This window comes from Rana temporaria, chromosome 12 (assembly GCF_905171775.1).
Source record: "Rana temporaria chromosome 12, aRanTem1.1, whole genome shotgun sequence".
Lineage (NCBI taxonomy): Eukaryota > Metazoa > Chordata > Amphibia > Anura > Ranidae > Rana > Rana temporaria.
Window position 1 is genome coordinate 29,027,679 of NC_053500.1, and position 24,644 is coordinate 29,052,322.

Genomic DNA, 24,644 nt, shown 5'->3' on the forward strand with positions numbered 1-24,644 from the left:
GTTTCACTAGTTGCATTGGCCCCAGTAGACTCGCATTGGCCCCAGTAGACTCGCATTGGCCCCAGTAGACTCGCATTGGCCCCAGTAGACTCGCATTGGCCCCAGTAGACTCGCATTGGCCCCAGTAGACTCGCATTGGCCCCAGTAGACTCGCATTGGCCCCAGTAGACTCGCATTGGCCCCAGTAGACTCGCATTGGCCCCAGTAGACTCGCATGGCCCTGTACTTTGAAGGCTCATTCAAATTGGTGGTACACTTTGCACAGGCGTTAAGCTGTTACTAAAGCAAGTTTAATGTTGGGAAATAGCGCATTGCATCTACATGAGCTGTTTAATTGTGGGATGTTATATAAAAATTAAAATTAAAAATTTTCACTCATGAAACAAGCCCTGAATTGTGGTATGGGGTTGGGTGTCTGTATTTTAAAGTTTGAGCCCTGGTTCACACTGGTGCGATTTGACATGTCAAATCAGCGGCATTTGCCGGCAATGGCACTGTCCTAATTGGTGCAACGTCGCATTTGCGGAGCTACATCGATTTCAAAAAGTCGTTTCTGTACTACTTTTTGCGATTTCGGCCCGCGATTTACATTGACATCTGTGAAGAAACCTGCACAGATGTGTCTGTAATCGCAGCCGATATTGGGACTGACAAATCGTGCAAGTTCAGCTGAACTCGCATTGCTTCAATCCCGCAGCCCAGTGTGAACCGAACCTGGCAAAAAGAAAGTGATATATTTTAATACAAATAATTTATAAATGGTGGCCCCTCCAGCATGTCTCCTTGTTTGTGTCCAAGGTGACAAGTAGGTGTGATTTGGTTGACTCTTTTGTTCTAAATGCAGCACATGGGGTTTAATTATTGTCGCAGGGATGATTGGTGAGAGGCTGTTAACTTTCTGTGAAGTGGGCGTTTTAACCTTTTTATTTATCTTGTTATGCACAGTGATGGTTAAAGTATTTTCCTTTTTAGATGCACTCAGATCTCATCTATTTGGGTTTCTTTGTGGGAAGGCTGTGTGTACGTGTGTGTATGTATGTGTGTGTGTGTGTGTGTGTGTGTAAAATATATATATATATATATATATATATATATATATATATATATATATATATATATATATATATATATATATATATATATATATATATATATATATTCCCCAAAGTGAGTGCACCCCTCACATTTTTGTAAATATTTTATATCTTTTCATGCGACAACACTGAAGAAATGACACTTTGCTCCAATGTAAAGTAGTGAGTGTACAGATTGTATAACAGTGTAAATTTGCCCCTCAAAATAAATCAACGCACAGCCATTAATGTGTAAACCGCTGGCAACAATATTGAGTACACCCCCAAATGAAAATGTTACAATTTGACCCAATTAGCTATTTTCCCTCCCTGGGGTCATGTGACTCATTAGTGTTACAAGGTCTCAGGTGTGAATGGGGAGCAGGTGTGTTAAATTTTGTGTTATCGCTCTCACTCTTTCATACTGGTCACTGGAAGTTCAACATGGCACTTCATGGCAAGGAACTCTCTGAGGATCTGAACACAAAGTATTGTTTCTCTACATAAAGATGGCCTAGGCTACAAGATTGCCAAGACCCTGAAACTAATGATGCCAAGCGTGTGTGGCGACAACCAGATGAGGTGTACAAAGTCAAGTGTGTATTGCCTAAAGTCAAGCATGGTGGTGGGAGTGTCATGGTCTGGGGCTGCGTGAGTGCTGCCGGCACTGGGGAGCTACAGTTCATTGAGGGAACCATGAATGCCAACATGTATTGTGACATATTGAAGCAGAGCATGATCCCCTCCCTTCGGAGACTGGGCCGTAGGGCGGTATTCCAACATAACGACCCCAAACACACCTCCAAGACGACCACTGCCTTGCTAAAGAAGCTGAGGGTAAAGCGATGGACTGGCCAAGCATGTGTCCAGAAATTAACCCCATTGAGTATCTGCGGGGCATCCTCAAACGGAAGGTGGAGGAGCGCAAAGTCTAACATCGACCAGCTCTGTGATGTCATCATGGAGGAGGGGAAGAGACTCCAGTGACAACCTGTGAAGCTCTGGTGAACTCCATGCCCAAGAGGGTCAAGGCAGTGCTGGAAAATAATGGTGGCCACACAAAATATTGACACTTTGGGCTCAATCTGGACATTTTTCACTTGGGGGTGTACTCACTTTTGTTGCCAGCGGTTTAGACATTAATGTGTGTGTTATTTTTGAGGGGACAGCAAATTTACACTGTTATACAAGCTGTACACTCACTACTTAACATTGTAGCAAATTTTACAGCGATTTCGCGGCTGCGATTTTGCCGTGATTTAAGAGACATCTGTGCAGGGTTCAATGTAAATCGCGGCCCGAAATCGCAAAAAGTAGTACAGGAACTACTTTTTGAAATCGGTGCGGCAAATGCCGCCGATTTGAGATGCGATTTGACATGTCAAATCGCATCTCAAATCGTACCCAGTGTGAACCAGGGCTAAATGTGACTTTCAATAACAGTCACTGGGGCCGAGTCAATCAAGGTGGTTTTAAACACCTGCACCTGGATGATTTGCCTCCATTTAGCTTCCGTTCACACCTGTGCAACTTATCATGTGGACTGGAATCGTTCATATCGCCACAACTCGTGTCGCAACAATTAATAAAAAGGTTCCTGGTTTACTTTTTACCAATTTTATTGCGACTTGTATAGTCTTCTGTTAAATAAGGTTGCAAGCCGCAATAAAATCCGCTGTGCAAATTGCACTGATGTGCGGCTTTGAAATCACGCTGATGTACTGCGATTTCAAAGCCGCACCAGTGTGCATCTGGGCTAAAGTTTTGATTGTCAGCTGTTATCTCGCATGTCGGAGAATGTGTCAGAAGTGACTCCGATAACAGAGGAACAGAGCAGCAGAAAGACACGGCACTTAGAGCTTTGGCGAGAGATGAGTAAACACTACAGATATGTGCCTAGGTCAAACTTCATGAATGGGGTTTACAATCACAGAAAACTGAATCCCCTTTTAAACCAATATGGGCAGCACAGTGGCTAGCGTATCTTTCTGCCTTGAATACCAGCCTGTACACTACCTGTCTGGCGTTCTCTGTGCTTGCATGGGTTTTACCAGTAATTGGATTCTATATTTGTGTGTGTGTTAAGAGCCCTTGATTGTGAGCTTCTTGAGGGGGGGGGACTGATGTGAATGAATATATATATATATATATATATATATATATATATATATATATATATATATATATATATAATATATATAATATATATATATAATATATAATATATATGTGTGTGTGTATATATATTCACACCGGTTATAAAGTAGTATTCTATTCCTGTTCTTAAAGGATAGGTTCATCTTTTGTAACATGTTAAATGTTACCAAAGAGCATCTGCCTGTGTCGCTCTTATCCCTCATTGTGACAGTGGGTGGGGAATCTTCTCACTGTATTTGCTTTTTTTTTTTTTATATATATATATATATATATATATATATATATATATATATATATATATATATATATATATATATACACATATTCTCTGCAAAATGTGCCTCCGGTGCTGCCATTATTATGTATGCATAGGTATGCCTATGGGGCTCTGGCAGAGCCAATTGTCATTGTTGCCAGTCTTTCCACAGGAAAACTCCACTCATGGTGTCCCCTCCTGCTTATCCGCATCGGTTGTCATCTCCTGAAAGCCAACCGTCTGCTCTGAAAAAATAAATAAAACTGTACTGGGGTGAAGCCTGCACCTGCAGGCATCACGCCAATATAACTACTTCCTCAAAGTGGCGTACAGGTACGCCGTTTCACGGGAAGTGGTAAAAGTCAGAGCTCCGACACCCTCTTGCCTCCCACACTTGGGGTCACCGATCTTGGTAATAAAGCAGTAATGACATGCTATGTATTTGTATAGCAAAGCACCCTGGATTTTATCGCTCCTGGTACATCCTTCAAGGTACTTCTAGATGCCGGCTTTCCACACATACAGACGAATGTGGTGACAAAGAATGAAATGCATTTTTTCATGTGACTTAGCTGTGTACTAAATTGTCTTTGCATGAAAGGTATATTTGGATCAGTATTTATAGACGGTTAGCTCATACCTGTTGCTGTGATACAAAGCCGCTCTTTGTAAATTAAGTACAGGCATTGGGATTATTTTTGTCTTCTATATAACCTTTTAGATTTTTATTTTTTATTTTGTCCCAAATCTAAAATGATTGAAATGGCAGTTCTTTACCCAATGTTGGCTTTCAAGATTCATTCACATCAGCTGCTACACTGCATTGCGACTGCTGTGCCGTATGGTCTGACCAAGATCAGCCCAGTGGTTATGCGCTCATCACGGCTCATTACAATTTCCTTTTTTGTTTTTTCCTTTAATGGACTTGCTGGTTGGCCAGTGAAAGGCATTGGACTGACCTGTGCTGAAAAAAAAATACTGCATGCATTTTTTTTTTTTTTCATTGCACACTGCCTGCACTACAATACGGTGGTATGAACTGGGCAGATAAGGAGACTATACATTTTGCCTTGTTATGCCTTGGGACTGCACTGGAATAGTGCAGTCTCACCGCATCTGGTGTGGACATAGCCTTACCCAGTGCAGAAAATAATGCTGCCACTTTAAGAATTAAAATAAAGCCAACTCCTGTGTGGTACGGAGGAGTTGGAGGATGTCTGACATTTTGGCACCTTTGGATGTGTAACATATTCTGGGTTTTTTTTTTTTTTTAGGCCACACAGGGCTGTAAAGCGACAATTTTATATATCTACAGAATAGCAAGATTCTGTGGTTCCTTACCACATAAGGATCCCATTTCTCTTATTAATAAAACATGTAGTTAGACTTTCTTCCTTCATTGGAACCTGTGTTTTTATAAGGACCAGGTGGGATTCAATCCAGGTAGACAAGACCCAGACCACATTCAAAAGGCTTACAATTATATACCTCTGGCGGTCTCGATGGACTGGGGATGCCCCACAGGAGGGCCCTCTGCTATCAATCGACCTCCTGAAGGCCAAGGATTCGGATTCTTTGAAATGTATATTACCTAGTTAGCCTAGTTGAAAAAAGACACAAGTCCATCTAGTTCAACCAATAAAAAGGGGCGGGGGGAATCCTATATACACAATCCCATACCCACAGCTGATCTATTCTAGAGCAAGGCAAAAACCCCAGCAAAGCACTATCCAAATTTGTTTTATTGATCCCACAAGAGGCAATTGAATGTTCCCTGGATGAATTTTACCTATAAATGTTAGTACCCAGTTATAATATCTACATTTTAGGAAAGAATCCAAACCTTTTTTTTTTTTTTAAAGCAATCTACTGAGCTGGCCAGAAGCCGCTCTTGAAGGAGTCTATTTCACATTTCCTAGCTCTTCTTGTGAATAAACCTTTCCGTATTTGGAGATTAAATCTCTTTTCCTCCAGATGTAAGGAGTGCCCCCCTTGTCCTTTGTGATGACCATAATGTGAATACCTCAACACCTAGTTCACTATATGGACCCGTTTTATGTATTTTTTGTTGTTGATCATATACCCCCCTAATCTCCTTCTCAAGAGAGAATAAATTCAGTTCCTCTAATCTTTCCTCATAGCTGAGCTCCTCCATTCAACTGTTTGGAAGCCTGGCAGTTTGGCCCTAGCTTCCTACAGACGCTTTGAGCATTATATTCCCGATCCCAGGCATTGCTTGGACATCTATCCGAACCTATTGAGATACCAAGTGGTACTTGCCAAGGTTGTCCCCTGTCCTCCACTCATCCTTTGCAATAGCAATTGAAACATTAGCATTTGAATATCAAGGGGGGTAATCTGCGGCTCTGTGGAACATAAATGTGCATTATTTGTGGATGACCTGCTACTGTTTGTAACCTCCCCTGGCACCACCACCCCCAAAATACTCCAGACTCTGTGTGAATTTGGATCTATTTCTGGGTTCCAGGAAAATGTTAGTCATTGGCACGCAATTTTAACATCCCCGTACCTAAGCTCAAAAGAATACAAGACTAATTCATCCAGTGTTTGTGTGTGTGTGTGTGGGGTGTGTCTCTTCTCGCTATCATGGCTGTATTTAACTACCTTCTGTTATATAAAGGAGAAGCTTAGACAATATGGTCATTTTAAACTGCATGTATTCTGCCAATCTAAGACCGTTCAAACCGCAGCCAGCTAAAGACGTGTTCCTCTATCATTCGATCCTTGCCTGTATTGCTGCGATGATATGAGCTTATACATTATCAATAACATTTTTTTTTTTTTTTCATTTGGGGTAAGCAAGGCCCACAGGGTAGCTAAGAAAACTGTTTGCCCCCCTGGTCTCATGGAGGGGTCGAGGTACCCAATTTTTGGTGGTGGTATGAAGCCACCCAACTGGCGCAGCTCTAAGTGGGAAAAGCCCAACTGGTAAGATATGGAGCAACAAGCTATATGTCCTTACACGGTGCATTTCTTGATGTGGGAAAACTCCCAGAGACTTGACCCCCCAATTATGGCCTCTATGATGTCGCATTCTTTTGCACTATGGGACCGACTACAGTCACAACCATCCCTTGTCTCAGACTTCACACCACTTGTTCATATACTGTATTTAATAACCATGTTTTTTCCAGGCATGGATGCAAGAGCTTTTTGTTGGTGGTTCAGCAAAGACCTGAATTGGTCACTTCTTTACTTGCAAGGGACCTTTCACCATGCAGCATTTCCTTACGACTCTTAAGATGTTCCAATCCGAGATCTTTTATCAAATCTCCCACTTTTTGAAAAAAACTAATACCATAATCATTAGAACCTCCCTCTCTGACAGTATATGAAAATTGGTGTACTAAAGACGGTCTACGGGAGGCATTTCTTTGATATATGGACTCCTACTCACACCATCACAGAAACTATTGTGTATGGGACTGAGATCTTTCTATGGGCCTCCAGTTAGACATGGTGCCCTTGTTTTCCAAGTCCCTTTCCATCTTATTGAAATATATCCCCATATTGTTTTAGAGGGTGCTCTATGCAGGGCACTACGCTCCATATCTGGTGGGATTGTCCAAGAATACGTGTTCTACCCCCCCCCCCCCTTCCCCCTTGTGAAGCATAAGACTACTTGGAATATGTATGGTCCATGAACAGATTGCTAGTGAGATTAATAAGGTCCACCAATTTGAGAAAACATGGGTCCCTTGGGATAAATATATGCATATTCAGTTAACCCCCTTCTTCAGGGCAGACCTTGATGTCTCCATGAGTTATCCTAGGTCCCTCTTTCCTTCCTTCTCGTTTTTTTTTTTTTTTTTCAGTTTTCTATACCACTACTCTGAATACCTCCCCTTTCCATTTATGAGGTACTCGACCTTGGAATGATGTCATTGAACATTTGGACTGGCAATGCATTGATATCTCTTACCATGCCCATCGTAAGAGTAGATGGCTTATTCCTATAATCAATATTTTTGCATCAAGCCCTCTGAAGTGAGGTATACACGATGAGAGAATCCGAAGAAAAATTCTGCACGGTCGTTTGATTTTTCATACACTGTGTACACAAATTTCAGTGTGTTTTTCCGTCTTTCTACATAAAAATTTACAAAGCAACAAACTGTTTTCGTACGAGAACAACCGGATACAAAAGACTGCGCATGATCAGAAACCATAAACAACAAAAAGCTTTTGTCGTGTGAGAATTTTCATACAATAGTATAATTTGTCTGATTTTTCTTATAGTGGGTACTGGGTTTTAATCTCCATTCAATACGATCGGATTTTTTGCCTGATGCTGATGCATGTCATCTAAACACCTTCCTCGATAAAAATTATGAACGGGAATTGCTAGATCTACAATTAATCTTGTGTTGGGGGGGATATGGTGCCTGTATAATATTACTTTCAATATAATTAACTTTTTTTTCCCCACTTGTATATAAAAAGAGAACATGCATCCACCAGTGAACAAACATATATAGTGATCAAAAATAAATCATAAATCGAAGGATTGTCAATAAATACTAATGAAGTTCATATAAATAACAAAAAATGCATATAGTACCCCAAAGAGGGGAAGATGATCAAAAAAGTGTGTTCATCTAGTTGGCTCTTGTTCATAAATTGATAAATCAGTGCGGCTTACCAGAACCGTTGGATCTCGGGATATAGAGCTCAAACTCACTCAAGCAAATGCCTGCCAGCAGGAATAGTCTCCCTCAGATTCCTCCAAGGGAAAGATCCTTTTCCATTATTTTGAGAAACAAATCATCCTTTGCCAAGTGTTCCTAAGTAATCGCCGACATTGGAGAATAAAAGGACGAGGCTTCATGGTGTAGTATTCCAAAAAGATTTATTAAAAAAAAATAGTAAAACTTGTGTACAAGAAGACGGTAGAAAATAAAACTTTCAAACCATGAAGCCTCTTCCTTTTTATCCTCTAATGTTGGTGATTACTTAGTAACACTTGGGAAAGGATGATTTTTCTCTGAGACCTCCACTTAATTGGATAGCCCGCTATATTGGAAAAGGATGAATCGGAGGAGACGATCCCTGCTGGCAAGCATTTGTTTGATCTCTATGACCTGAGATCCAGCGGTTCTAGTAAAAGGCCTAGAGTTATACATTTATGAACAGTTTTTTTTTATCACCTTGCACTCTTTGGGGCACTATATGGATTTTGTGTTATCACTTCTATGAACTTCATTAGTATTTATTGGCAATCCTTTGATTTATGATTGATTTTTAATCACTATATATTTGCATTCACCAGTGGATTCGTGCGCTTTTACATACTTTTAGCCGAGTATTCAGGCTATTTAAGTGTGTGTGTGTGTGTGTATATATGTATGTATGTGTGTGTGTGTGTGTGTGTGTGTGTGTGTATAATTAGGGCTGTGCGTTAAACGCGATATTAACGGCGTTAACGCAAACCCATGTTAACGCCGTCATTTTTATCGCGCGATTAACGGGGGTGGACGTGCAGAGTGTGCAGCGGCGCGGCGTGGCTTACCTTCTCGCTGGATTCACAGGCAAGTTACTCACCTTGTCCCTGGATCCAGCGATGCCACCCCGCTGTGTGATCGAGCGGGTCCTCCTTGCTTGGCGGGTCCTCCTCGCTTGGCGGGTCCTCCTCGCTTGGCGGGTCCTCGCTCGATTCACAGTGCCTGTGTGCCGCCGATCTCCGTTCCCTGCGACGTTACAACGCACGGGAGCGGAGAACGGCGCCAAATTCAAAAAAGTAAACAAACACAATACACACAGTATACTGTAATCTTATAGATTACAGTACTGTATGTAAAAAATACACACCCCCCTTGTCCCTAGTGGTCTGCCCAGTGTCCTACATGTACTTTTATAAAATAAAAACTATTCTTTCTGCCTGAAAAACTGTAGATTGTCCAAAAGTGTCCCTTTATGTAAAAAATGGTTTTAGATCAGCTAGAAAACAGCGATAATAAATTATAATCACTTGCAGAATTGTGCGATATTTGTGGGGAAATTCGTCATAAATTAGATAGATTAATCGTGAGTTAACTATGACATTAATGCGATTAATCGCGATTAAAAATTGTAATCGTTTGACAGCACTAATATATATATATATATATATATATATATATTTATTATGTGTGTGTGTGTTATATATATATATTTTTCTCTCTCTCTGTTTTGGTCAGCGCAGATATATCTTTTATACACTTTTTTTTTTTTTTTTTTTTTTTTACTTGTTTATCCAGAAACTGCCTGAGCCATGCTTTCATCTGAGAATTGAGATTCTGCATTATCCATGCAGTATTTAGATGTTTCTGTTTAGTGTATCCTTGATCAGCAGACAGGATTACCTCACGGGATATAATGAAAAGAATAGCGCACATGCCATGCTCACCCAGTCGGTTTCTAAAAGCATTCCGCCAAATTGAGCAATTCCCAGGCCTGGTAGAAGTTCATGTCATAGGAGCAGCTTCCCACTGACAATTCTGTGTCAGGAAAACAGCTTCCTTCTGGCAGTGGATAATTGCTCTCATTGTTTACACCCCCGTGACCCTATTCTTAAAGAACTTCAATGTAATTAATGAAGGATATGGCTCTGAAATCAGCGGCTGGTAAAATCTCTGAAGAGAACCAATGAACTTCTCTTAGTGTGGGAGGGCAGCTAATAGGCAGGCCGATGAATGACACCATTGCAATGTTGGGCTGTGCCAAGATATTCGCTTCATAAGTCGGGGGGGTTGATTTGTTTTCTCTAGGTAACAATGAAGGGACATCATTTATGCAAGAAATATTTAACATTTTAGTTGTTAAAAATCATGCTAAATATATGGGAGGAGTTGTTGTTTCAGTGTAAAATAAGGGGGCCACCTTTCCTTCTGAAAATGCTAGTTGCCTGGTCGTTATGGCAAACTACTGCATGCAGTGCTTTCAATGACCTGGAACAAGAATGCAGATCTGCGAAGTCCCTAACGTCCAACCTTGGGCACAAAATAACCCTTGCAGTGAGCCCTTCCCCCCACCCGATATGCAAAATACATTTTTGGGAGATATTGATTTCATTGTCATGGCTGATCTGTGTATCGGCCCAAAGTAATGTCGTGAAATATAACTTAATGTGAGTGCTGATATTGGCAGTTTCAATCTGTGAAAGCATATTTTCTTCATTTGATTTTAAACATTCATTTACGTAAACTGAGTCTTATTTTCCTTTTCTTTATAGGGACAAATGAACAGTGAATCTTCTAACCAAAGTCTATGTAGCCTGGGTTCTCTGAGCGACAAAGAACTTGAGGTGAGCCGCTCATTCCTATGTCATGTGCTGATTTTTGTGTCCTTGGCTTGTCGGTTTGGTTTTCAGTGACACTCTCCACATTCTACATTGAAGGAATTTTAATTTATTTTAGTTTTAAGAATAAAATAATAGCACTGCTATGTATAAGTTAGATTTGCTCATTGACATTTTCCATTAGCTTTTTGTGAATGCTAAATTTTAACAGTTACTATGTATAATTTGGTTATGGAAATTGGGTGAATTTATATTTGCTTCTACCTAAGCTTGGGGTGCTATATATTAGAGCTGCATTATTAATCGCGAATAATCATAATTTTGCAATATTTTTCCCTTCCCGATCTTCAAAACAGCATGTCATGGTTCTTTCTAACAAGTGCAAAGTGTTCTCACAGTTGGATAAACAAAATCCAGGCAGCCTGCCAAGTTTTACTACAACACACTTCTAAGTAGAAACAAAGTATCTCTTTGTTCTTATATCAAAGGAAAGATCTCCAGTGTGTAGATGAAGGAAGTTTAAGGGCTCTTTCACACTGAGCGCCCGTACAGGTCCGTCTGTCAGTTTTTTTTCGGACCTGTATGGGCGCTCCATGCTCCTCTATGGAGCCGCGGATGTCAGCGGTGACATGCCCGCTGACATCCGATCCGCCAAAGTGTGACGGAGGAAAAACTTTTCCTTCCGTCGATCGGATCGGGTGAACACGGACATACGGTTCGTGTTCATCCGATCCCCCCATAGGGGGGAGTGGAGAAAAGACAGGGCGGTCCCTGCCCCGTGTGAAAGAGGCCTAACTATTTTAAAGACCAAACCTTTTCTGACATTTGTTGCTTACAAGTAGTTAATAATTTTTGCTAGAAAATTTGTTGGAATTCACAAACATGAGAGATATATATATATATATATATATATATATATATATATATATATAGCGGAGACCCTAGAGAATAAAATGGTGGTTGTTGCAATATTTTATGTTGCATCATATTTGCGGAGCGATTTTTCAAACTCCATTTTTTTTAAATAAATATACTTTTAATGAAATAGAAAAAAATAAACAAACAGCAAAGTTAGCCCAATGTTTTTGTATAATGTGAAAGATGTTACACCGCGAAAATCGTGAGAGAATCATGATCTTTATTCTAAGAAAAACAATTGTGATTCTCATTTTAGCTAGAATCGTGCAGAAAATATATATATATATAACACACACACACACACTCTCTCATATACTGTTGCAGTATATTTTGGACTGAGGGAATGCACACAGATACAATAAAATGTACTCTGCACCCTTTTAATGATGAAGAAGCCACTTAAGAGCCAAGAAATGCATTGATGGTGTGTTTTAAACTGTTCTTATGATAAATGCTAACATTCCGGAAGACTCCACTTGGCGTCACCTTTATTTAATGGGCGCCACTGCTATGGTATAATATTTGCACCAGTGTTTTCCAGTCACCAGACAGCTTTACATACAGTATCTCACAAAAGTATGTATACCCCTCACATTTTTGTAAATATTTTTATATATCTTTTCATGTGACAACACTGAAGAAATTACAAAAATAGTGAATTATACGCTGCGCTTTGGAGTATCGCACAATAAATGCATCCTGAAGATTAAAATAAACACATTTTAATGTTGATGTGACATGACCAAAGTAAAAACAATAATTATGTCAAATACAAAATTAATAAAGTACTCATGTGCATCCAAGTGTTTTGTAACACAGATATAAGTGTCCGGTGGTATATAGGGAACAACACTAGTCCCACTTTAAATAGCAAAAAATACTATTGTGCAAAAAACCTAGTCTTTTTATAAAACAATGCTGTTACAGTCTGGTTGAAAAAAGGAATATCTCCTTGTGAAGATACGATTACCCTGAATTGAACACGTGTAGGAGAGGGGATAGGACAACACGACGGGCAGTCTACCTGCTTAGGAGGAAGCGTACACCATTCCAAAACCAGCCGCTGTAATATTTCATGCCATACAGAGTGGTGCACTGACGCACCTGGTCACACATGTCACATTAACACTACATGTGTTTATTTTAATCTTCAGCACGCATTTATTGTGTGATATTCCAAAGCGCAGCGTATAATTTACTATTTTTGTCTATGTGCACGAGCTTAGGAGACGTGTGTCCATGATTACACACCAGACCTCTTGGTTCAGCCATTCACTTGAATTCATAGACCATATCCTCAGTGATCTGTTGAAAAAGAGGCGATGACTTAAAAAAACAATGTCCTAAACATCTTACAAATGTGTATGCTGATCACATGTGGGCAGGATTTCACCTTATGCTGTAGGACAGACGTGCATATTTCTGTCATTCTAAAAGATCTTTCTTTAGCAGACTCCTGAGAAAAAACAGAATGACCAGAGGAATCGCAAGAGAAAAGCAGATCCGTATGAAACAAGTCAAGGTATGCTGGTGTGCTTGATTTCTCATGTTTGGTATGTTTTTCAGTTGCTCGTTAAGGGGTCTCTCCTTCATTTGAAGCTCTCAAAATTGAACGAGGTGAAATAGATTAAATTACATTTAAAGGTCAAGCTTACCCAAAAAAAGTGACTGCAGCAAGTGACACTTTCTAGAAGCCTTTTTGAACTACGCCTCTTTTTTTTTTTTCCCCTCTTGTTGCACATGGATGCCATCCATCCTCAAAGTATACAATAAAACAGTCATGTAACAATGGAGGCATTATATAAAGGACTCAATCTTTGTTGAATTTGTTATGCATACAAGCAGAATATAAAACAAAGAAAACAATTCTGTGCAAGTATCCAAAACCATTGGATAGTGAGTGAGTAACCTTTATAGCGCTACAAATGCGAACTAAATCACCTCAAGGCGCTTTGCATCCAGTGTCATCCTGATCCTTCAGAAGAGCTGGGTCTTTACTTTTTTCCTAAAAGCCCGATGGTTTTCTTCCATGCGATTGGTCGTGGGTAAAGCATTCCAGAGCCAAGGTCCTTGGACTGCAAATCTATGTTCTCCCTTAGATTTGTAGTGGGATTTGGAGGAGGTTTTGGTTAGTTGACCGGAGCACGCAATTGGTGACGTAGGGTTTTATTTTCTCGCTTAAGTATTGAGGAGCCTGACTGGAAATACTTTCTAATTCAGACATTGAAGCAGAATCTGTAGTAAGCGACACATGCTAGACATTAATAGCTAGCTACCTGCTCCAGACCTACAATTGCAACTTCCAGAAGTGGAAAGTCTTCCAGCTTCCTTTGTGGTTCTGAGACTTCATGTCACAGCATGCCAAGTGCTGTAAGTACAGCCACCTTTCACCATGCAAACCAATGACTGAGACACTCTGGGAGAGATTTACTAAAACTGGTGGTGTGCTTGGTAACCAATCGACTTTGAACTTCTGCTTGTTCAATTCAGCTTTGGCTGATTGTTTCCTATGCACATCCGCGCCAGATTCTGCGTGCACCAGTTTTAGGAATTTTCCCCACAATTACACATTGCATGGTACACTTTTTTAAACACACAGAAATGTTTCTTTTATGAAAGGGGTAGTTGGTTCTGTTCACTCCACAGGCCAAAGGCACCACCCCTTGCGTTCTATTCACCAAACTGTATTACCTTGCTACAGAGATCTACGGTTGGAATTTTTTTTGTTTCTGTGACATTTTGGCCACATGTCAGAACTGGATTTCCTACCTTCTACCCCCACGTTGTATTGTAGTGGGAGGGCTTCCTGCATTTGCCTCTTCAAACTGGAAAAGGGGGCTGTGTGTGATTTCTTTATCGTACATCACGGGACACAGAGCGGCATTCATTACTATATGGGTTATATGGAGTACCTTCAGGTGTAGACACTGGCAATCTCAAACAGGAAATGCCCCTCCCTATATAACCCCCTCCCACAGGAGGAGTACCTCAGTTTTTTACGCCAGTGTCTTAGGTGTTAGTCATGGTTTAGCTTGCCTCCGCATCCTTGGGATTAGGTGAGCTACCGGTTCTGTCCAAAAAAGCCTCAGCGCTAAAGTGGTCAGTAACCGGACCCCAAACCCTTGGGGTATAGCCCATAATGCTTTTCTTTTTAGAGAGCTGGACCCTGGGCCCAGAACTTAGAAACCTTTGGGTACCTAAAGTTTTCTGTTGCCAGGGTGCTATATGGGCCCAGGACAGTGGATCCTTCATAGGAACCCAGGGCCTGAAGGTCTAGACATCCCCACGGAGATGGGGGAAGATTGGGCCTCTTGCTTGGCAAAGTCCTGCGGCATGGAGCAGGTAAGTGAGGGGAAAACTTGCGGAACTTGGTTCTTAGCAGGTTTTTTTCTGGGGGGTCACAGGGGACATGCCTAAAGTTATGCACTGCATCTGGCAAACTAGTCACATATCATAAAGATAGGATGGCTCTCTATGTATTATTCCCCATAAGATGTGACCTCCCTTGTAGTGTTGGAAAAGCATTGAGTGGGGCCTGTGTTATATAAAAATATATGTGTGTGTCAGAGAGCTTTGCTTACCTGCAGGCCTCCAGGCGATGCTCCATTCAGTCTTCCTCCTCAGAGCCTGCAAGCAGGCAAAACGCTGGCCTCCTCATGGTTCCAGGCTGCAGGCCGCAGTTTGCTGGAACAGAGAGGTCCCTTCCTCCCAAAATCCCCCCCCCTCCCCCCTGTCGGGAGGGGCATTTCCTGTTTGAGGTTGCTGGGGGGGAAGGGCGGGTCAGTGGCTTAAAGGAAGGGGCGGCCCTTCCTTGTTTGTTCCATCAATACTTTGGAACTGAGGACATAGACCAGAGTGGCAGCACGGGGCGCCGAGGACACACAGTGGCCAGAAAGGATATTGCAGTCTTCAGAGGACTGTTTTGTCAAGCCTAGAAATAGGCTGTTTCTTTTCCATCTCATAGTTTTTCTTTGCAATACTACTCAGGGGGACAGAATGTTTTTTCTTTCCTGGATTTGAAACAAAAACGAAAAAAAAAAAAAAAAAAAAAGTCATCTAGGGGAGAGGAAGCATTTTTTTATCCCCCAAACAGGTGTTTGGACAATTAACTTTTATAGTTCCAAATACCAATAGGTAGCAGGTGTACCTCGGTATTGTACCATGGTATGCCGCTGTTTTCCCTACAGGGAGCCTTGGGGCCATCGGGATCTGGGGCTGGAGCTGACGCGGGTCAGTCCAGCCCTAAGATGGTCACGGAGGAGGTATTACTCACCTCTTTAAAAGAGATGAGAAAAGCATGGAAAAAAAAAAAAAAAAAAAAAATGATATCCGCAGCTATGCGGGGCAGTAAGCGGAATAGATCTCCGTCGCCCGAGCGCGGACCCTCAGAAGAGGAGGTCCTTTCCTCAGGGGAATTGGACGACCTCTTGGACACGGACCAAGTAGGTTCAGGGATCGAAGACCCGGATACAGAGGAGTCTGGGGCAGTCTCCCTGAGGGAGAGCTGGTGGATTCAAGGATTGTCGGACTTGGTCCATAGGACATTCAACTTGCCAGTACCAGATCTCCAGGTATCGACGGTTTCAGCTTTGGGCTCACTGAGGGCGCCTCAAAGCAATGCTGTGTTTCCGATCCATCCTCTATTAGAGGGAATTTTGTTCCAAGATTGGAACAAGCCAGATAAGATCTTCTTACCACCTAAAAGGTTCTCTGTCCTATATCCTATGGAAGAAAAATTTTCCAAAAGATGGGCTACTCCTGCAGTGGACGCAGCCATCTCATGTGTTAACAGATCGTTAACATGCCCTGTAGAAAACATACAGGTGTTAAAGGATCCAGTTGATAAGCGCTTGGAAGCACTACTTAAGAACTCCTTCACTACTGCAGGGGCAGTAGTACAGCCAGCTGTGGCTGCGATTGGGGTCGCTCAAGCATTATCGGATCAATTTAAGCAGATGCTTAAACTTATTCCGGCCCAGCAGGCAGAAAAATTTTCGGATGTCCCTAAGGCCATATGTTTTACGGTAGACGCAATCAAGGATTCTATCCAGCAAGCGTCACGTTTATCGTTATCCCTTATCCATATGAGAAGACTCTTATGGTTAAAAAGCTGGGAGGCTGAGCCCCCATGCAAGAAGCTCCTGGTAGGGTTCCCCTTCCATGGAGGACGACTCTTCGGAGAAGACCTAGATAAATACATTCAGACCATTTTCAAACGGCAAGAGTACTCTCTTGCCAACTAAGAAGAAGGTTCAGGGACCTGCGTTTAAACGACAGTATTCCCCTGGGCAGGGGCCCTCTAATGCCAAGCAGTATCGACGGCCTCCTGCAAAAGCAAACTTCGGCTTCAACAGCAGATCACAAGGACAGGCTGTTAGAGGCAAAAGGCAGTGGTTTCGCAAACCAGCAAAACCAGCCCCCAAGCCAACCTTATGAAGGGGCGCCCCCACCCACGAAGGTGGGGGGAAGGCTGCGACTCTTTTCAGAGATTTGGGAAGCCAGCATTCCCGACGAGTGGGTACGGTCTTCCGTGGCCACAGGCTACAAATTAGATTTCCTAAGGTTTCCTCCTCCTCATTTCCAGAAGTCGAGGATTCCAAACGATCCGGAAAAGGGAGCCGCATTAAGATCGGCATTAGATCATCTACTTTCCCAGGAAGTAATAGTAGAGGTACCAGTCCTGGAACAGGGGCTGGGTTTCTACTCCAACCTATTCATCATCCCAAAATCCAATGGAGATGTCAGGCCAATTTTGGACCTAAAGATGGTAAATGCATATCTAAAGATCCGCTCATTTCGGATGGAATCCGTGCGGTCAGCAGCTGCCACACTCCAGAAGGACGACTTCATGGCGTCCATAGACATAAAGGATGCCTACCTTCATGTTCCAATTTATCAGCCACATCAAAGATATCTACGCTTCATGGTGGCTTCGCGTCACTTCCAATTCGTGGCGCTTCCCTTCGGGTTGGCTACGGCCCCCCGGGTGTTCACGAAGGTCCTAGCTCCAATCCTAGCCAAACTAAGGATCCAAGGGGTCACGATCCTAGCATACCTGGACGACCTCCTAGTCATAGATCACTCGTCTCCCGGCTTGGAGCGAGCAGTGGCCCTCACGGTCCAATACCTCGAGAGGTTCGGCTGGGTCCTAAATCGAGAAAAGTCAGCTTTCCAGCCCACAAAGCAGTTGGAATATCTCGGCATGAGATTAGACACAGAACAACAAGGAGTGTTCCTACCTCTGAGGAAGGTAAAAGCCATCAAGGAATTAATCCTACTGGTTCTAAGCAAGAAAGAACCGACTATTCGCCTATGTATGAGGTTACTAGGCAAGATGGTGGCCACATTCGAGGCGGTACCATACGCCCAGAGCCACACTCGCATCCTACAGGCAGCCATCCTGTCAGCATGGAGCAGAAGGCCACAGGCCTTGGATATCCCGTTGCCGCTCTCATCAAGAGTCCGACAAAGTCTGTGTTGGTGGTTAGACCCTCAGAATCTACTGAAGGGGAGGTCTTTCAGCCCAGTGGCTTGGAAGATAGTGACCACAGACGCCAGCCTGACGGGCTGGGGAGCAATTTTGGATGGTTGCACTCGCCAAGGTACTTGGGCAAAGCCAGAGAAGCAGTTGCCCATCAACATCTTGGAGCTCAGAGCTGCTCGACTAGCCCTCAGGGCTTGGACGTCAAAATTGCAGGGGTTCCCGGTGAGAATTCAATCAGACAATGCCACGGCCGTGGCACACATAAATCACCAAGGGGGAACCAGGAGTCAAACCGCTCAGAGAGAGGTGAGCTTGATTCTTCTATGGGCAGAGGCTCATGTGCCCTGCATATCGGCAATATTCATTCCAGGAGTGGACAACTTTCAGGCGGACTTCTTAAGCCGCCAGACTCTATGGCCGGGGGAATGGTCTCTGCATCCACTAGTCTTTCAAGCACTCTGCCAAAGATGGGGAGTGCCGGACGTGGATATCATGGCATCGAGACTCAACAAGAAACTAGACAGGTTCATGTCCCGCTCAAGGGATCCGATGGCCTGCGGAATCGATGCGTTGGTTTGCCCTTGGCATCAGTTCAAACTTCTTTATGCGTTTCCCCCGCTCCAGTTACTACCCCGCCTGCTGCGCAGGATCCGGGTGGAGCACATACCAGTCATCCTGGTAGCTCCAGCATGGCCCAGAAGGGCATGGTACTCACTAATCTTAAGGATGGTAGTGGGAGACCCTTGGACTCTTCCTCTACGGCCAGACCTGCTATCGCAAGGTCCGATCCTCCACCCTGCCTTACGGCATCTAAATTTGACGGCCTGGAAGCTGAATCCCTGATTCTCAGGGGTAGAGGTCTGTCTCAGAAAGTAATCTCTACCCTAATCAGAGCCAGGAAACCGGTCTCTAGGGTGATTTATTACAGGGTCTGGAAGGCCTATGTAGGCTGGTGTGAGTCCAAGCGATGGCTTTCTCGCAAATTTACCATCGATAGAGTATTAAGTTTTCTCCAGCTAGGAGTGGATAAAGGATTGGCATTAAGCACAATCAAAGGACAGATTTCTGCTCTGTCAGTGTGGTTTCAGCGGCCGCTGGCCACCCACTCGCTGGTTAAGACCTTCCTTCAAGGGGTCTTACGTATTAGACCTCCAGTTAAATCCCCGCTTTGTCCGTGGGATTTAAATCTTGTTCTGTCAAAGTTTACAGAAACAACCGTTTGAGCCGTTGGCTGATATTCCTTTGGTTCTACTGACAAGGAAGTTAGTATTTTTGGTTGCCATAGTTTCCGCAAGAAGAGTTTCGGAGCTGGCAGCCTTATCCTGTAAGGAACCATATCTTGTTTTTCATAAGGACAGGGTCGTTCTCCGCCCTCATCCTTCCTTCCTTCCGAAGGTCATATCCAGTTTTCATTTGAACCAGGATTTGGTATTACCATCCTTCTTCCCTAAACCTACTTCCAGAAAGGAAGGGTTGCTGCATACCTTGGATATTGTCAGGGCCATGAAGGCCTATCTTAAAGCTACAAAGAAGATCCGGAAAACAGATGTGCTGTTCATTCTACCGGATGGGCCCAAGAAGGGGCAGGCAGCTGCAAAGTCCACCATTTCTAGGTGGATTAAGCAATTAATCACTCAGGCCTACGGCTTGAAAGGGTTGCCTCCTCCAGTATCATTAAAGGCTCATTCTACTAGAGCCATGGGCGCCTCCTGGGCAGCACACCACCAGATCTCTATGGCTCAAGTTTGCAAGGCGGCAACCTGGTCTTCTGTCCACACGTTTACAAAATTCTACAAGTTGGACGTAAGAAGGAATACTGATACTGCCTTCGGGCAGGCAGTGCTGCAGGCTGCAGTTTGAGACCCTCGGATTCCGGGGGCTCCTCTTGTTCGAGTTAAATTTAAAATTTTTTAGTTTTCTCAACTAAGTTGGATTTATTATGATTTGAGTATATCTCTAAATTAAATCCTTTTGTCTTGGAGATGTTCTCCCTCCCCTCATTGTAAGCATTGCTTTGGGACATCCCATATAGTAATGAATGCCGCTCTGTGTCCCGTGATGTACGATAAAGAAAAAGAGATTTTTAATACAGCTTACCTGTAAAATCTTTTTCTTGGAGTACATCACGGGACACAGAGCTCCCACCCCTCTTTTTTTGAGGACCATTTTGGGAGGCATACTGCTTGCTACAAAACTGAGGTACTCCTCCTGTGGGAGGGGGTTATATAGGGAGGGGCATTTCCTGTTTGAGATTGCCAGTGTCTACACCTGAAGGTACTCCATATAACCCATATAGTAATGAATGCCGCTCTGTGTCCCGTGATGTACTCCAAGAAAAAGATTTTACAGGTAAGCTGTATTAAAAATCTCTTTTTTGCTTACACAGTAGATGTCTAATGGTGTTTCAAAAGTGCAATTCTGGGCTACTGCAGTGAATCACTGTGGAGGTAGATATGATCATGTTGTGACATTTCAATCTTGCCTCCGTGTCCGCCGGAGTGGGGTCCAGTTTAAAAGGTCGAATACCTCCTGCATTTATCATGTGCTGTGTTTCGAACATATTTTATACATTTTTCTCATGCCTTAGTAAGGTGTATATTGCTGAATAATCTGTAAAAGATGCAGCAGGCAGGACTTTTACACCCGGCACCAAACCATTGAAGAGTTAGCCTTTATGTCTCCATAAATATAGATCGATATCTATCTAAGCGATTATTCATTCACCTTTTTTATATGTGCTGTATTTTAATAAAGCCTCACCTTTTCTGTTTGTTTTAGGGAAAAACACTCCTAGAGGACATAAAATTAGTGATTATTTTGAGGTAAGTTTAAAAAATTTTTTATCTTTATATGAAATATCTGAGCTTGCCAGCTTGTTTGGAATTTGGAAGTCATGTAAGGAAGATTTACTTTATAAATCAGGGGTGCTCAACCCGTGACCTATGGGCTGCATGTGGCCCACGGCGCCCTCTGATGTGGCCCATGACCACAAACCAGGGAGCCCATGCTTTGGGATGGTGGGTCAGCAAACCCAGATGGCGATCAATGGATTGTTGACCCACCATCCCAGAGCATCAGAGTGCATGTTGGCAGGAGATGTATAGGCCGTTGCTTTCTGTAGTGCCAGCTCCTGTCCCAGACGGAGTGATACCAACTGCACTTCACCTGGGGCCTATCTAGCAGCCTGGAGAGCAGAAGCTGAAAGAGGGGAAAGGGTCAGTGTATTAAATATCACCCTGCACTTTTGCAATAGCATATTAGAACTTATAAAAAATAGTTATTAGGCTGTTTTCACACTGATCCGCAGGCTTTCCTGCGGATTATCTGCAATGAGCCTTAGCCTTCTAATTGTTACCTCCTGGGTTTGTTGTGCTTTCAGAAAATGCACCACACCCGCAAGTTGTAAATGAAATCTATGGCTCAATGTAGCTAACCTGCATATACTGGTGCATTGTGCGGCACTCATGGTGCAGGTAAACTGCAGCACATCAGTGTGGAAGCAGCCATATAGAGGGCTCAGGACAGTAAGGGCTCTTTTGCAATTTTAGGGGGTGGTAAAATCCCATAGTTCATTGTGGCCCACGACCAGTTACCAATTCACTTAAGTGGCCCTCGCTCTTCGAAAGATTGAGCACCCCTGATATATGGTTTAAAATATATAAGCCAGATACTTTTCTGAAAGGTAACATGGTAACATATATTTCATATTTTAATGCAGTTTGCTGGGGGAAGTGGCCCGGGGACAAGTCCTGGCAGAAGCGTTCCACCGGTTGCCAGATCCTCACCGCAACATTCCTTATCAAACCCTTTACCCCTAACGGTAAATTTTTCTTTATTGATCCACCCACAGATATTTTCTCACCTCATTTTTTTTATTGTCTTGTGGCATTCAAGTTATGATTCATTATGAAACTTTTTTATTTTTCTCATGTTTTAATACACTGGATGTTTTTTGGCAACCACAGAGAAGGCTAAATTACTGTTCTAATTTTGCTTGGGTTTACTAGATAAAAATTGTTCTTTTAAGATTCAGCTTATTCGGTAAAGCATTGTGACACCCATAGCGGCCAACCAGTCTAAAAAGTGTATAGAGTATGTGTTTATAGAAATTAAGGCAATGCTGTAAAGCAGGCCAAGAATAATTTTTTTCTTTCCTACCACTTAAGGGGGAAGGAAAGAAAACTGTTCCATCATACACACACACACACATAAATACACACACACACACATAAATACACACACACACATAAATACACACACACACATAAATACACACACACACACACACATAAATACACACATAAATACACACACACACACATAAATACACACACATAAATACACACACATAAATACACACACACATAAATACACACACACACATAAATACACACACACACATAAATACACACACACACATAAATACACACACACACATAAATACACACACACACATAAATACACACACACACATAAATACACACACACACACACATAAATACACACATAAATACACGCACACACACATAAATACACGCACACACACATAAATACACACACACACATAAATACACGCACACACATAAATACACGCACACACATAAATACACACACACACACATAAATACACACACACACATACACACACACACACCCACTTGATTGGGGGGGTGGCAGAAAACAATGATTACTGCTAACGTCTATAACCACTGGCAGTTATTGTATGTAAAAAAAATCTGGGTTGGTTGTACCCAAGGCAATCAATGGATCGACTTGGGTACGATCAGCCTGCCCATAAATGGATAGACTCTTGGTCAGTCTCTGCTGAACCAGCTGAATTTCAATCCATGTATGGCTGGCTTTAGTGTAGTTGTGACAGCACCAGTTTAAGCATATACAAGATTGGGGTAGTGTTATGGGGTGCAAACAATAGATGAACAACACTGCAGCTGGGTAACTTTTTTTTTTTCTCCAGTTTTTAAAGCTAGACAGTATAGAAATTGATCGTTTGACTCAACCAAAGTGTGAAACATCTGTGCATTATGGTTCCTTGAAATAAAATAAAAAGTGCAAGTTCCTATTTAGGATAGTTTTGATGCAGTAAGGCAGCCCAAATGAATGTGAATGAATGCAGCCTGAAGGTAAAAGGAACCTACTTATAGATAGCCTGTACAGTCTGAGGGAAATTCTTCACCATGGGCCTCTGCTGGGAAAGCTTGGCATGTTTGTCAGCCAACTCTGGGGCCATGTTAGGTATGGGAATTCTGTCAAAACAAGCATGAGGCTGAATACTGGGCAGTTTGCAGAACTGCTGTGTAAGCCTGATGTCAATTAGTTTTCTATTACTTCATGAAGTAGTTGACATCTGCTTAGTTTTAATAGTTTTCCTTGCAGGTGGTAGTTATTTTCATTCAGTAATACTTTATCTAGTGAACATTTGGTTCAGTTTATCTTGTAAACTTGGCACAGCTCTATGCAGCACATGGGGGAGAACAGTCTTTAATCTTCACATTCATGGTTTTCAGAGTGACCGGTGCAGTGTTTCTTTTTCTTTCCCGCTTTATTTTTTATGGTTTTTATGCTTGTTCCTTTCTCGCACACATGCCTGTACAGTGGATTATCTAGATTCTGCTTTTAACATAGATGTTCTCTTTTATTTGCAGAGTCAGCAGAGCAGCCCTCCTTCCTCCACACCATTGAACCTAGATCATTCCTCTATCCCCAACAAACCCCATCAAATTTCCGTCCAGCACAGACAAATACAGGTTAGAACCACTTGTTTCTGCTTTAAATAAAGCATCCTGAATTGAATCTCTGTACACCTGCCGATCGTTTCCCTTCATCTAAGTTGTCTCTTATACAAAGATGTATGTCAGCTTGTTCTATAGTACATTTGATGGCAACCTCAATTTTCATAAATAATACAGCCGTTCATAAAACTGCAAGGATAAACTTTTAGCTGATTACGTAAAAAAGTTTGTAGTTTCAGGAGATAGCTTTGCAAGAAACGCAAGTGTGACCAAAATAAATTATATAGCTATTAACCTTTAACTTGGTAATCTGTTTTAACCATGGGACGCTCTATACATAATTAACCCCTTGGTGCCGACGTCGCTGGACTGGGCTCCTTTTTTTCGTGGGACCGCATAATTGCTCTCCTTTGTGCTCAGAGCACGCCCCACGGTATGATTTTACGAACACGTGTTAGCGATGCAAATGTTGGGGAAAATTAACTAGTTGCAGACTTTGGGTGTGCAACACATGCTCAGTCATTTGTACACAGGACATGTGCAGCGTGTCCAGTCTGTCTGCCAGGACCCCTTCCCGGTAAACAGTCTGATATTTATAAATAACACTTGTTCAGACACGACAGAAAGATACAAAGTAACACATTGTATCATTCTGTTTATTAATATGCAGATTAAAGTGATATTTTTTTTCACCCCCTATAAAAAAGTC

General features: G+C 42.4%; 1 protein-coding gene across 3 annotated transcripts in view; it reads left to right on the forward strand.

Annotated features, from left to right (window-relative positions):
• TLK2 (tousled like kinase 2) overlaps positions 1–24,644 on the forward strand; it is a 77,883-nt gene that overhangs the window by 28,025 nt on the left and 25,214 nt on the right. The window contains exons 3-7 of one of the 3 annotated variants that reach the window (XM_040331195.1): positions 10,718–10,789; positions 13,151–13,223; positions 20,964–21,007; positions 21,904–22,005; positions 23,849–23,950. In XM_040331195.1, coding sequence (XP_040187129.1) covers positions 10,718–10,789; positions 13,151–13,223; positions 20,964–21,007; positions 21,904–22,005; positions 23,849–23,950 — 393 coding nt within the window. The remainder of the gene's footprint in view (positions 1–10,717; positions 10,790–13,150; positions 13,224–20,963; positions 21,008–21,903; positions 22,006–23,848; positions 23,951–24,644) is intronic. The other 2 variants (XM_040331196.1, XM_040331197.1) reach the window with 2 other exon arrangements.